The sequence below is a fragment of the Empidonax traillii genome, unplaced genomic scaffold, assembly GCF_003031625.1.
Source record: "Empidonax traillii isolate 1590-97213 ecotype Southwest subspecies unplaced genomic scaffold, ASM303162v1 scaffold2084:size75055, whole genome shotgun sequence".
Classification (NCBI taxonomy): Eukaryota; Metazoa; Chordata; class Aves; order Passeriformes; family Tyrannidae; genus Empidonax; species Empidonax traillii.
Window position 1 is genome coordinate 5,262 of NW_020957277.1, and position 13,718 is coordinate 18,979.

General features: G+C 55.6%; 1 protein-coding gene across 1 annotated transcript in view; it reads left to right on the forward strand.

The window, feature by feature from the left end:
* LOC114071527 (kinase suppressor of Ras 2-like) overlaps positions 1-9,369 on the forward strand; it is a gene marked incomplete at its 5' end in the record, with an annotated part of 14,465 nt that extends 5,096 nt beyond the window's left edge. Inside the window, 4 exons of the mRNA XM_027909366.1 lie at positions 3,730-3,956; positions 7,102-7,231; positions 7,446-7,579; positions 9,124-9,369. Of these exons, the coding sequence (XP_027765167.1) occupies positions 3,730-3,956; positions 7,102-7,231; positions 7,446-7,579; positions 9,124-9,130 (498 nt within the window). The remainder of the gene's footprint in view (positions 1-3,729; positions 3,957-7,101; positions 7,232-7,445; positions 7,580-9,123) is intronic.
* Positions 9,370-13,718: the final 4,349 nt, after the last annotated feature.

The following is a 13,718-nucleotide window of genomic DNA, read 5'->3' on the forward strand; positions in this document are numbered from 1 at the left end:
AGCCTCTGCATCAGAGAGGCCCCTTGTGTCTTTTGGACCCAACCTCTTCCCATGGGATGCATCATTTCCATGGCCAAACCACCCTGCAGCCATCCTGGGGATGCTCCTCAGGCTGTGTTTCTCCGTGGCAGGTTCATCCTTTGGCCTTTCCCTAACATATCATTAAAAATCCCTGGAATCTGCTTCATCTCCATCCTGGGTCAAGTGGTTCCATCCCCGTGCTGTCCTTTTGCTGCTCTGGTGACATTTTGGGTGGCACAAACATCTGGCCATGGTGTCTGTGCCGAGCACAGAGCAGCACACAGACAAAATGAGAGCCAGGCTTGGGACATTTGCAGCACTGTGACATTTTGGGGGTCTCCGAGGGTTTAAATCCAAACCATTTGGTAAATGTTCCTTATGAAATTTCCTTGCCCCAGTGCTCTGGGAGGTTTTCCAGCTGTAGGCACGGCAGGGCAAAGGGTTTCAGCAGCTGGGGGAAGGAGGAAAAGCAAAGCTCGGGGGAAAGAAAATAGAAAATAAGAGCATTGGTGACTTTTCCCACCTTTGTCACCAAACCCTTCGTGTCAGCAGCAGCACAGGCAGGTTTCCTCTGGCAGCACCTCCTGGTCCTTCCAGCCTCCATCAACCAACGTGATGGGGTGTCCCTGGAGAGGTTGTTGAGGCTGGTCATCACTTGATGGTGCTCAGGAGATAAAAACCACCTTGGAAATCATATATTTTTTTCCCCTAGTTCCCTAGTCCAAGGATTTTAGAGGAGAAGGTGGTGGCTGATTCTTTCCATGACCCCCTGCTCCTGGCGAATGGGCAGCCAGGCCTCCCCTTCTGCCTGCACAAATATCATCTGGTTTGGCACAGACTTGGCCAAAAGCTTTGGGAATCCAAGAAACCCCATCCAGAGTGGGGTTTTGTGCCTCTGGTTTAGCAGCTGAGCAGGGGGGTTGGGGCTCAGATCCTGCCAGGATGGAGGCACAGCTCGTTCCGGCAGCGGGAAGGGAATTCGGGTTAAAATGTCCAAGGTTTGCCAGGAATCTTTGCTGTGAAGGTCACAGATGCTCTGGAGGGGAAATGAGAGGTGAAATGCTGGGGGAATGGGGTATAGGACGGGGTGGACAATGCGTGGCCATCCCTGCTCGAGCCTGGGGTGTCACTTGAGGAGGATTACTCCAGGGCAGGAAGGATGGGCAAAAAAGCAAGGCTGGACAGCAAATGAGCAGTGTTTTGATGGAAAAACTGAGAGAATGAGAAAATTCCTGCCCTGAGGAGCTCCCAGCATGGCTGTGGGTGGAACATGTTTTCTGCTGAGAGAAGACTCTTCAAACACCACGGATTTTGAAGCAGCAAATGTCTGCAGATCACCTTTCCAGGGTGGCTTTTTTTTGCTGGTTCTGGTTTCTCTCAGAAGAAGAAAAGTGGTGAAGCCCAATTTTGGGTCGTTGGAGGTTTGGACAAAGGTGTGTGGAGAAGGCAGAAAACTCTGGAGGTCAGGTTAAGGGTGGTGACATTCCAGCTGTGAATGAACTACAGACCTGCCTGGTTGAAAGGTTTAAAACACTTTTTTCAGTGACCTGGTGATCTGGTGGCTCATCCTGGTGAAATCAGATTTATTTCTCCGTTGTTTAAACGTTCCTGGGCTCGGGAGGGGCTGATCTCCGATTAGGAGGAGCGTGAGGTGGGTTTTGGGGAGTCTGGTCTCGCTTTGCCTTGCTGGGTTCAGAAGGTGCTCAGCTGGTTGGGCTCCTCCCGCTCATGGCAGTGGCAACTTTTTGTCATAAAACCTGAAACTCCTGCAATCAGAACACCCTTGGGATCACATTAAAGCTCAGCCCCCGTTGCTGGAGGCTCAGAACCCCCAGCTGAGTGCTCAGATGGAGCTCTGTGGAGGGATGACGGGCTCGCACGGAGCTGTGGATCCAAACCCCGTCCCTGGAGCATCCCAAGGCAAGCCTGAACGCCGCTCGTGGGATATCACAGCCCTGAGCTGCTTAAAAGTGAGCACAAATAAAAGCTCCAGGAGCAGAGCTGGCCTTGCTGAGGGCAGTGGAGCAGATCCAAGTGCTGCCCACTCCATCCTGCTCCCCGCTGCCTGCCCGGGGCGGAGATGGCACACACCGGGAAGGGCGAGGGAGCTCCTCCACATCCTCCCTAATTGCCCAGGTGCTTAATGCTGGCTTGTAATTAAGAGCTGTGTGGGCTGGAGGATGGTGGGGGGGTGGTTAGGGGGGAGCTGAAAGCCTCCCCTCTGTGCCAAAGTGCTCTTTTCCCGGTGGCTCCCGGGGCCGGAGGGTCCGTGTCTCGCCGGAGCCGCTGATTGCGGCCATGGCTCCGTCACAGTGGGGGGAAGAGGAGCCCTCCAGACCCCACAGGAGGAAAGGAGACCTAATCAGTGATTCCCTGGACCATCAGTGTCCTTCCCTAAGGAGGGGGTTGCTCCTCTGGTCACTGAGGGATTTATAGGGGATGCCTTGGGATGGGGATGCCTTTGGAGACACGAGGATCCGACCGTGTGGGAAAAGCCAGCCAAGGAATCAGCAGCTGTGGTGGGAGCTTTTGTCCTGCTCCTGTGCCTGGGTGGTGACCCCTGCTGCTCTGGGATTTTGGCCCCAGGCTGACATTCAGCAGGACAGATGTCCCCCCCCCCAAGTCATCTTTGTCCCCGTGCATCCCTGTTTTTAGGAGGGCTCCAAGGCACAAACAGGGAGAAATTCCCGATAGAGGCTCTTCTTTCTCCATCCCAACATGACGTGGGACAGTTTTTGTTACCTGCTGCTGCTGAATTCGGGCTCAGACACATGGTCAAGCCGCTTAATGTGTCACCACCAGCAGCAATTCCTGCCTGTTTGACTGCCCAGGGACTGTTTTCAAGCCAGTGGTGCATCCTGGAGGATATAAAGGATGAAGGAGCAACCAACATCACCCTCAGCTGTTGGCCAAAGGACCCTCCTGTGTTTGTACCAAGCAGGGGGAGCTCGAGGAGGCAGAGGAAAGACAGCTGAGGGGCTGTCAATAAAGCCAGGCTGCTCCTGTGGGTGATGGCATCACAGGCTTGGACATGAGGATGGGGCTGTTTGGGGGCCAAACACCTGAAAACACCCATTTCCAGGCGATTATTTTAGGGCGGGTTTTGCTCGTGGTCCCCAATTAAGGGGAGGTTCTAATTTTGAGTGAAACTCTCCCTAAATCTGCAGATCCTCCTGTTTGGGTTAGTGGATCAGGGTGGCTCCAGCCAGCAGGATCTGGAGCATCCTGGGCATGCCAGCCTGGCATCATCTGTCCCCTGCATCCTCCTGGGGTGGTTCCAGTGAGGAAGTATTTGGATGTGGGATGGGGATGCGGAAGACTGGGGACACAGATCTGGGAATCCCAGGACACCCCTGTTCTCCCAAGATCACAAAACTCTCCTGGTTTGGCTATGGACAAGGGTGGCTTCTTGGTGGGTGTGGAGCATCCCAGTTTAGGATGGGTTTGTTCGGTGGTCCCCAGTCCAACACCCTGCAGGGCCAGCTTGGGTGTCAGTGCCAGGTGAATTCACCCCCAGCAGTGCTTTGCCCCTGAGTCTCCTAAGGTGTTTGGGTGCAACAAGAGCCCTGTCAGACCCTACATCCCCATCGCCAGCTCCAAAGCTCCCCCTCACCACCATCCCTTGCCCAAATTTTGCCCTGGTAGGGGTAAATGCACAGCCATCGTGCCGAATTTTCCCAGAGCAGGGTTAAAACCTGACTTTGCAAGGATGACAAAGAGAAAACCAGTGGGGAGAGGGTGGGAGGGCTGCTTGGCAGTGGCGCTGTGCCCCCCGTGGTACCCCCATCTCCATTTTTTGGCAGGAGGGAGAACAAGCTGCGGATCCAGAACGGCTGGTTGTGCCACCTCGCCCCCGAGATCATCCGCCAGCTGTCCCCGGACACCGAGGAGGACAAGCTGCCCTTCTCCAAGCACTCGGATGTCTTTGCTCTGGGGTGAGGCTGGGCAGGGGGGCTGCAGGGAACTGCTGGGGTTGGGTCAGGTGTGAGCTGCTCTGACAGCCGGGAGGGGACGGGGACACTGTTTCCTTGTCCCAAAGCCGAGGGGACGCTGCCCGTGGGAATCCCCCCAGGCTGGGCTGGGAACACCTTCCTGCTTCGAGATATTTGGAGTGAAACCCTCCCTACACCATCCAATCCTCCTGGTTTGGCTGTGGACCAGGGTGGCTTTGGACAATGGGATCCAGAGTATCCTGGGAGTGCCAGCCTGGCATCATCTCTCCCCGGCATCCTCCTGGGGCGGGTGCCAACAAAAAAGTGCCTGGATGTCAGCTGAGGATGCAGAGGGTGGAGGACACAGCTCTGGGAAATCCCTGGACGCCCCAACCATTCCTAAATCACCAAATCCCTCTGTTTTGGCTCTGGACCAGGGTAGCTCTGGGCAACAGGATCCAGAGCAAAAAGGTGCTTGGACGTTGGATGGGGGTGGTTGCAGGGGGTGGAGGGCACAGGTCTGGGAGCTCCTAGACAGCCTGACTCTCCCTAAATCACCAAATAATCCTGTTTTGGTGATGGAGCAGGGTGGGGTGGCTCCAGGCAACAGGATCCAAAGTATCCTGGGAATATCAGTCTGGTGTCATCCCTCCCTGCATCTCTTGGGGTGGGTATGGATGAGAGGGTGCTTGGATGTTGGCTGGGGATGCAGGGCTGGGAGCCCCTGGATGCTCCAATTCTCCCTAAATCACCAAATCCTCCTGTTTTGGCTATGGATGGCTCTGGGCAACAGGATCTGGAGCATCCTGGGGGTGCCAGCCTGGCATCATCTCTCCTCTGCATCCTCCAGGTGTGGGTACCAACCAAAAGGTGCTTGGATGTCAGCTGAGGATGCAGAGGATTGGGGATGCAGGGCTGGGAGTCCCTGGACACCCCAATTCTCCCTAAATGCCAAACCCTCCTTATTTGACTATGGATTACGGTGGCTCTGGACATCCTGGAGATGCCAGCCTGGCATCACCTCTCCCCTGCATCTTCCAGGGGCACAAGAAGGCGCTTGGATATCGGATGGGGATGCCCAAGCTGGGAACACAGGTCTGGGAGCTGCTGCACTCCCAGATTTTCCCCACCGGCCGGCTGCAGGGTGGGGGATGGTGGTGCCAAAAGGAGAGGCCAAAAGGCCAAGAAAAGGAGAATTCCTGAATTTCTCTCAGCCCCCAGTTCATTACTCCTGCCCTTTATCTGCCCACAGACCTGCCTTTGGGCAGGAGCCCAATCCCACCCTGATAAGCCCCTTGGATTTACCCAGGGGATTAATTTTCTCACGGATACCTTAAAGGCTGGGGGGGATTAGGGTGCGTGGGCCCATTGCAGGAGGTGATATTTCCCTCAAACCCAGAGAAATTACAGCCAAAAGGGTCTGCTTGGGGTTTTTTTTTTTTTCTTTCCCCTCCCCGAGGTACAACTTGGGCACAAGAATAAAGAAGGAATTAAGGGATCGTGTGGAACTGAGCGAGAGGGAGTTGCTGAGCCTCGGTTTGCTCCTTTTCTCCTCGAGTGTGAGCTCTGCCCGTAAAGCACGAGTTTCCTTAAAAGATTAAACGGTTTTCCCACGTTTTTCCTCTTTTTTTTTTTTTTTTGTTTCTGCTGCTCTCATTTAAAGCCCTGGAGGCTCACGGATGATCCGGGGCGGGGGGGTTATTGCTTCCCACGGGGGATTTGCGGCATCAGCAGCAGCAAGAGGAAAAGAGCTTTTAAAGAAGACAGAGATGTTAAATTAAAGCATGTGAGGGTGGTGCAGAGCAGGGGACTGAGGCTGGTGAGAGATCCCATCAATAATTAACATTTTGATGCGCGGTCTCCTCGTGCAGGGAGAGATGGAGCAGCATCCCGCTCCCCGGGGCGCCTCGGGAACACACAGCCCAAATATTTTGAAGGCATCCAGAAGCGGGAAGGTGAAAAATTAATCCCCCAAACTCCCAACTGGGAACTTGGATGAATGGGTTGGATGTGCTAAATCCGACCGTGGGTGTGTGGAGGCACCTTCGGAATCCCTGCACCTGCCCGAGCTTCCCGTCCTGTGCCCGCAGGATCTGCCCCTCTCCAGCCCCCACCTCCTCTGCACCCACAGCACCGACGTCACTGCCACAACATTCAATATTTTTTTTTTTGGACATTTACAGCCAAACTGGCTGTATTTTTCCAATATCAGAAGAGCTGCTTTCCAAAATCGGGGCTTATCCTTCTCAAGGAATGATCTTTCGTTTATCAGCCTCCTTCTTGCCAGGTTTTTCCAGCCTGATGTCATTTTAACCTCGTTTCTTGCTGCTTTAACTGGTCACGAGGGCATCCCTGGAAGGGAAAAGCAGGTCCATGGAATTTGCCTTGGACAAGAGGGATGGCACTGCAGGAGCCAGGGCTCATCCAGCCTCTGGATGCCAGAAAACGAGGATGCAAAAACTCCCAGGTGGAAGCAGGGGAGGAGGACCGTGGGGGTGGCTGCCAGCTCAGCTAGAGACACCCTTGTTTGGGGATATTCCCTTGGATTTGGGATTCCTCGGGGGAGGGAGGGAGGGCGTGGTGCAGCAGCAGATGGCCCGGGGTTCATGTGTGCCATCACCCGGTGAGGGCACCTGGGACGGATCTTGCCAGGTCTTGGACGGGTTTTTGCAGCTAGGAGAGCTTTTTGAAGAAGGAAAAGGGAAAATCTGGAGTGCAACTCAATGGTTGGGCTCGTCCTTCCCTGGAGTGGGTGTCAGGAACACCAGCCCAGCAGCTGGATCCCCCACGTCTGCTCTGTGGGCAGTGGGGCAAAGTGTTACAGCAGCAGGGTGGGAGATTCCCACTCGATGGAACAGGATGGCTGGAGGCTCTGCCCGGACCTCCACCAGCCCCTGTCCTCCTTCCCTCAGGTTGGGATCATCCCTGGTGCGAACTGGGGCTTGCTCCGGGTCAACCCCTGAGTTTTCCATATGGAAAATGGGAGAGGTGACACCTCCGGTGTCTCATACCTGAGATGAAGCATCTCCTGGATGTTGGGGATTTTGGAGCAGGGAAAGATGGTGGGTGCGGGTGCAATGGCCGGACACCCCTGACCCCAAAATACCTCCCAGCTCCTCCATCTCTAATTCCCTCCGTCTCCCCACAGCACCATCTGGTACGAGCTGCACGCGCGGGAATGGCCCTTCAAGACGCAGCCGGCGGAGGCAATCATCTGGCAGGTGGGAAGAGGGATGAAGCCCAACCTCAGCCAGATCGGCATGGGCAAGGAGATCTCGGTAGGTGTCGTGGGGGAGGCGCTGCAGCACCGTGTGTGGGTGTGGAGAGGGGCTGGGGCATGTCCCGGCTGGTGGGTCCCGTGAATCTGCACAGGGATGTGGTGATGGAGATGGGGTCCCTGTGGTGTGGATGTTGGGCATGGGGATCATGGTTGGGAACAAACCAGCAAACCCTGGCTGGGTTTGCTCTCACACCCACCCCGTGTGGCTGCAGGACATCCTCCTCTTCTGCTGGGCCTACGAGCAGGAGGAGAGACCCACCTTCACCAAGCTCATGGACATGCTGGAGAAACTGCCAAAGCGCAACCGTCGCCTCTCCCACCCCGGGCACTTCTGGAAGTCGGCAGAGTAAGTCCCTGTCCTTGCCTGTCCTTCCCTGTTCCCAGATTTAACTGTTGGGAGGGTGCCCTGTCCGGAGGTCCCTCCTCAGACCTTCCAGAGTGGTCTGTTCTTTTTGCATGGCCAAGTCCTGCTCTGTTCCATCACTTCAGCTTAGTCACATCCCTCCGCTTCAGGGAACGCCGTGAACGAGTCCCCAGTCAGGGATTCGGGATCTGCCCTGTTGGAAACAGCAGGAAAAACGCGGAACAATCACTTAGAAGCTCATTTTCCTCCCTCGAATCTGTCATATTGTGACAAACAGAACCAAAAGTCTCACCCACGCAGGGCTCGCGTTCACGGGGGGGGGGGGGGGTGTCTTTCTCCCGACGTGCATCCCCGGACTGTGGAGGTTGGAAATGGGGATGGAGGGAGGGAAAGATGTGAGCTGAGGGAGAGGATGCTCCAAGCATCCCTCTTGGCCCTCACTGAAGGTTGGAGATGCTCATTTCTCCTGCTGCATCTGATAAGAGCCTTCCTTGCTGCCTTATCTGTGCAGCTAACACGGGCGGCCCCAAGGTTACGGGCACGCTGGAGTGTCCCCTGTGCCACCTCCTGTCCCCACACGGGGCTGAGCAGCACAAAGCCCTCAGTCAGATGGCCCCCAAATCACCCTGAACACAAGCCATTGATCAGGGGGGAGGTTAATTACCAATCCATGCTCGGAGCAGGCACCGGGGTGGCTCTGGCAGCCAGGCAAGGAAAGCTGAAGGTTGATGGCCCCCAAAGCAGCAGGTGGTGGAATTGCTCTGTTGGGTTGGGGAAGGCTTTTTGCAATCACCTGCCATGGGCTGTGGCTGCCCTGCAGCTCCCTCTTAATTACCAGCCCCCTCTTGATTACCAGCCTCCTCTTTTGCTAAGCACAGGCAGGGGGAGGATGTCTCAGCTCAGCACTCGTTTTCCACCCGAGCTGATTCCTTCCACAGGGACTCAGCTCTGGTTGTCGATCCTGGTCTTGGCTTCCCTGTGGGGTCCCTGCTCGCCCAGGTTGGTTGTGGCACCCAGGGCTCTGCCATCCCTGCACCAAGGGAATGGGGCACAAAACCCCCTCAGGGGTCCTGGATGCACAGGGATGGGGGTGAGATATGTGGAACGCCACAACCCCCTGTAGATGATGCACCAGGAGAACCCAACCCGGGCTGGCAGAGGGCAGAAGTTCACAGAATCCCAGAATCAGTGAGGTTGGAAAAGCCCTCTGAGATCATCGAGTCCAACCTGTGACCCAACCCCACGGTGTCACCCAGCCCGTGGCGCTGATGCCACACCCAGTCTGTCCCTAAACACCCCCAGGGACGGTGACTCCACCCCTGCCTGGGCAGCCCATTCCAGTATCTGATCACTCTGGGAAGAACTTCCTGATGTCCAACCTGATCCTCTCACTTTTTTTGGGAGGGGGCAGCTCCATCCAAACCTGGTTTGGTTTTGGGGTTTTTTTTTGCCATGACCTGCCCTACGAACCCCAGGTGCCGAAGCCAGCCCCAAGTTGTTGACTCTGCTCGTTGTGTCCCTCGCAGGCTGTGACGGGAGGAGTCGAGGGACGGTGCCTTCCTCCCCCAGCAGTTCTCCTCTTCCTCTCCGCGTCCCACCCTGTGCCGAGGACGAGCAGCGGGCGCCGGGGACCGACAGCGGGACGGGAATGAGAGACGGGAATGAGACGGGAATGAGACTCTTCCCCCGCACGTTTCACCCCGGGAAGCCTCTGCAAGGGCTGGAGGAGCCGGAGCGGCGGCCGAGCCCCCGGAATGCCGGGCTGTGGTGGGATGGGCACAGGGGGCGGCTCCTCGTGCACGTGGGCTCTCACCGAGGCTAACCACTTCAATTTTGGGCTCCTCTGACCCCAACCAGCGCACACGATGCTCGGTTGGGGGAGGGCTTGCTCTTGGTTCTCTGTGGGTTTATTTAATTTAATTTCCCTTATTTATTGCCTTTTTTTTCTTTTTTTTTTCTTTTTTTTTTTTTTAATTGAAAAAAGGGGGAATGTTGCTGATTTCCCGAGCTCAGCACCGGAGCCTGCCAGGCCGGGGAGTGCCGCTGCTTTTAGCTGCACCCCCCGTGGGGAAATGCATCTGGAGGAGCCCTGCTCCCCACCCCCAGCCCCTCGTGGGCAGCCGTGACCTTTCACAAGTGGCTTCTCTACCTCCCAGCCGTGTCCACTTACGTTTCCCCCCGCGGGTCTCCCTCCCAGCAGGACACATCTCCGCCTTCCTGCTCATTTACCCGCCTGCCCTGGCGTGTGTCTCATCAGCCAGCCCTCACCTCTCGCCCTCCCCGCCTCTGCTCCGCACTCAGCTCCGAAATTCCAGGTTTGGGGGTGCAGAGCGGCTGAGCAGAGCTGGGGTTGGGGCCATTCCCCTCTCCCGTGGCCTTCCCTCCGTTGCTGGGGCTGGGAATGCCAACAGGCTCTGGTTGTACAGAGCGTCTCTCCCCTCCCAGCCCCACGCGCGGGACAATCCCGGCTGAACAATCCCAGCGCCGTTTTCCCCTGCATATTCATCCCCCACCTGCCAGATCCCAGCCCTTCCCGAGGAAATGCTCCTTGGCCAGCAGCTCGGAGCTGGTGTTGCCACCTGAGCGCCATGTGCTGGTATTTCCCTCTCCCACCAGCTCGGGTGGAGCCTCCGGCCCCTCAGACGAGCTGTCGAGGGACAAATGATGGCAAATTGCATTTCCAGGCCCTTTATTGAGCGTAATTGCGTGACAGGAACCATCAGTTGGAGCCTCAGATAGCTTTAATTCGGAGACACGACGAGGCCATGCGAACTAACCGGCCCTGGTTGGTTTGCTGCTCCTCCAGCTCTTCCTTGCTGGTGTCTGAACCACTTCAGCATAAGTAAAAGGAGATTAGGAACTAATTGGAGCTGGGATGAGACGGCACTTTAATTGTGGGGGCGGGCACGAAGGTGCTCTGATGTCCTAAAGTTCCCACACGTGCTGATGGGTGAAATCTGAGGTGGGCAGGAGCGGGGGCGGTGAGTCCAGCCCCCAGCGGGGCAGAGGGTGGGTCTGGAGGAGCCTCCTGCCGATGCTTTTGAGACATGGGCAGTCACATCTCGCTCTCAGATGTTGTGCAAGGAGCTGGGATGAGGCAGGATCGCCTCCTTCTGCCTTTGATGCTGAGGCCAAGTGGGATGAGCCAAGTGAGGGCAGGATGAGCCCTTTTTTGGGCTGACTGCCCCCTGCTCCAGCAGCACAGGCGGTTTGGGGTCCCTGAGTGAGGAGCATCCCCTCGTCCCATTGATGCAGGAGGATGCTCCGTGGCTGTTCACCCTCTGCCTCCTCCACATCCCACTCTTTCCCTTGCTAACACCCCCCCCCATCTTCATCCCACAGCACCAATGTCATCCATCCCCCACTCCAACCCCTCCCTGCTCTGTGTGTGTCCGCACTTGTGCCATAAACGTTGCACTAAAGCCTCAGAGTCTCTCTGAGTTTTCACCAATGCCTTCACCTGTGGTGGTCCTGAGCTCTGGGGGAGGGAGAACACCTCCCTTGCCAGAGGTTTTGGCTGCCAGGGGGCACAGGGAGGTCTCACCGTGAAATCACCGGGCCCCAAAGCACGTTGAGATGGAGGGATCGCTGGAGAAAGGGGGTGGTGGTGTCCTTGTGGCTTGCTGGGTTTAGTTTCTGAGCAGGGCAGAACTTCCTTGGTGAGGGGAAGGTGTTGGAAGGATGAAGGAGGTGATGCCATGGGTGCTGCTCGTCACCAGGGGTGGCAGAGGGCTGTGGCCTGAGGGATGTGCAGGTTTGTGGTGGAAGGGACAGTGTCCATCCTGAAGGGCTTGCTGTGGGTTTGCTCACCTGGCCTGGAAAGCCTCCCCTTGACACGTCCCCCCGTGGGCTCTCCCAGCTGCTGACAGGCACCTGATGGATTTTATGGGCCAAGAGTCAAGGAAACAGTGAACTGAGGAGTGTGTGGTTCCCCTGTGGTGTCAGGTGCTCACAGGGCTGTGCTGCTGCCTTGGTTAGATCACAGAACCATGGAATGGTTTGGGTTGGAAGGGACCTTAAAGGTGATCTTATTCCACCCAGTGCCACAGGCAGGGACACCTTCCACTCGCCCAGGGTGCTCCAACCTGGCCTGAAACACTCCCAGGGAAGTGGCATCCACATTCTCTGGGCAACCTGTGCCAGGGCCTCCCCACCCTCTCCCCAACCTGCTCTCTTTTAGTTTAAACCCATTCCCCCTTGTCTGTGCTTTTCCCCACTGGATTTTGGGCAGCTGAAAGGAGCTAAGTGCTCCTCCAGCCAACAAATGGCACCAAATCTTCCCTTTTCCCACCCTCTTTGTCCCCCTCTCCCCTCACCGCGGCGTGTCAGCCAGGCCACGAGCAGAGCTGTCACCCAACAGCATGGATGGCAAAACAGCTGCCCTGCATTTATCACAAATCAGCTCAGAAGGGCAGCTCCTTCCCTTCCACTCTGTCCAGCCATGGTGGTTCAGGCAGCAGTGTTATTTGCATCATGCCTTCTTATTTTTGAAAGTCTTAATTATTAAAAAAAAAAGAAAAACAACACAAACCACCAAACCAACAAATCTTACTTTTTGGTGATGGTTGTTGTTGTTCTTTGTTTTTTTTGACTCTGGCTTTGTAAGGGTGTTTGTTTTTTTCTTTCTCCCAGTTTAAAAATATCCAGCCCTTCAGCAGGGAGAGAACGTGGGAGAAGCTCTCCACAAAGCCCTCTAAAAGGAGATCCCAAGGAGGGAGAAGGTCCACCCTGTGGCTTGGCTTAGCTGTGTGAGCTACAGGAGAGACAGGGCTGTTTCCAGAAGTGCCAAGTGCCAGCTGGTTTGAGCAGCATTTGAGACATCAGAACCAACCCCATCCTCAGGGTCTGTCCCCAGGCTCTTAGAGCAGAGATGTTCTCCTGGCCCAATCCTCCAGCTCTCAGCGGCTTCATCCTTTCAGTCACCTTCCAAGGCTCCCAGAGATCCCCATCCTTGACTTTGCTGCTGCCTGGGGGTTTTTTTTCCCAATGTTTCAGTGCTGATGGGGAGCACCACGTTTGGGGGTGGGTAATGCAGGCACTCCCAGTGATGGAAGGGCTGGTGCTGCGTGGCCCCAAAGCACCAGGGCCTCCTTTGGCTGCCAGGTGGGATCTCCTGCTCCAGCTGCTTCTTCTCTCCACCTTTGCCCACATATTGTCCCCAGCTTTGCTGAGCCCTGACTGGGCAGTTCCTGGGTATGATGAGCTCAGAGTGCAGCCCCCATGACTTCCATCCAGCCCTTGGCCATGGCAGGAGCTGATTAAGATTTCAGAGGGATGGATGGGAGGCAGAAATGAACGTCTTGGAGGTGGAGGAGCAGCTCAACCTTTGTTAGATCACAGAACCATGGAATGGTTTGGGTTGGAGAGGACCTTAAAGATGATCTTATCCCACCCCCTGCCACGGGCAGGAACACCTCCCACCAGCCCAGCTTGCTCCAAGTTTATCCAACCTGGCCTTGGACACTTCCAGGGATCCCTGGGCAGCCACAGCTTCTCTGGGCAACCTGTGCCAGGGCCTGCCCACCCTCACAGCCAGGAATTCCTTCCCAAAATCCCATCTAAACCCACCTTCTGGCAGTTCAGGATGGTCTGGTGCCTACCCCCTGCCTCTTAGGCCACACTGAGGAGAAGGGTGGTGCTGGTGGTGCCCTCAGACGTTGTTTCCCTCCCCCTCCAAGTGCCATGGGGAGCCCCAGGTGTCGGTGGCCGGTGCTCTGCTGGGCACCGTCGCTTTCCTTCCTCCTTTCTTCCCCCATTTATTTATTTATTTTAACTTATTTTTAATGTATACCTAATTTTTTTCTATTTTTATTTCGTTTTATTTTATTTTTTTTATTTTGCCAACAGCGATTCTTGGGGAAGCTTGGCCAGCCCGCAAGAGCCGCCTTTCCTTCCCATTCCTTGTAAAGTACCTGTTCCATTTCCTTGTACATAAGGTATATATAAATATATATACATATCTCCATATGTATGTATATAGATATATACATATATAACGAGCTCTAAATCCTGTACAGTTTCCAACTGAACTCGATGGCCTGCTTTGTTTTCCTCCGTGTTAGTTCTGACCGTTGCAGAATGAGCTGACTTTCATCTCCCTCTTTTTTTTTCTTTTTTCTTT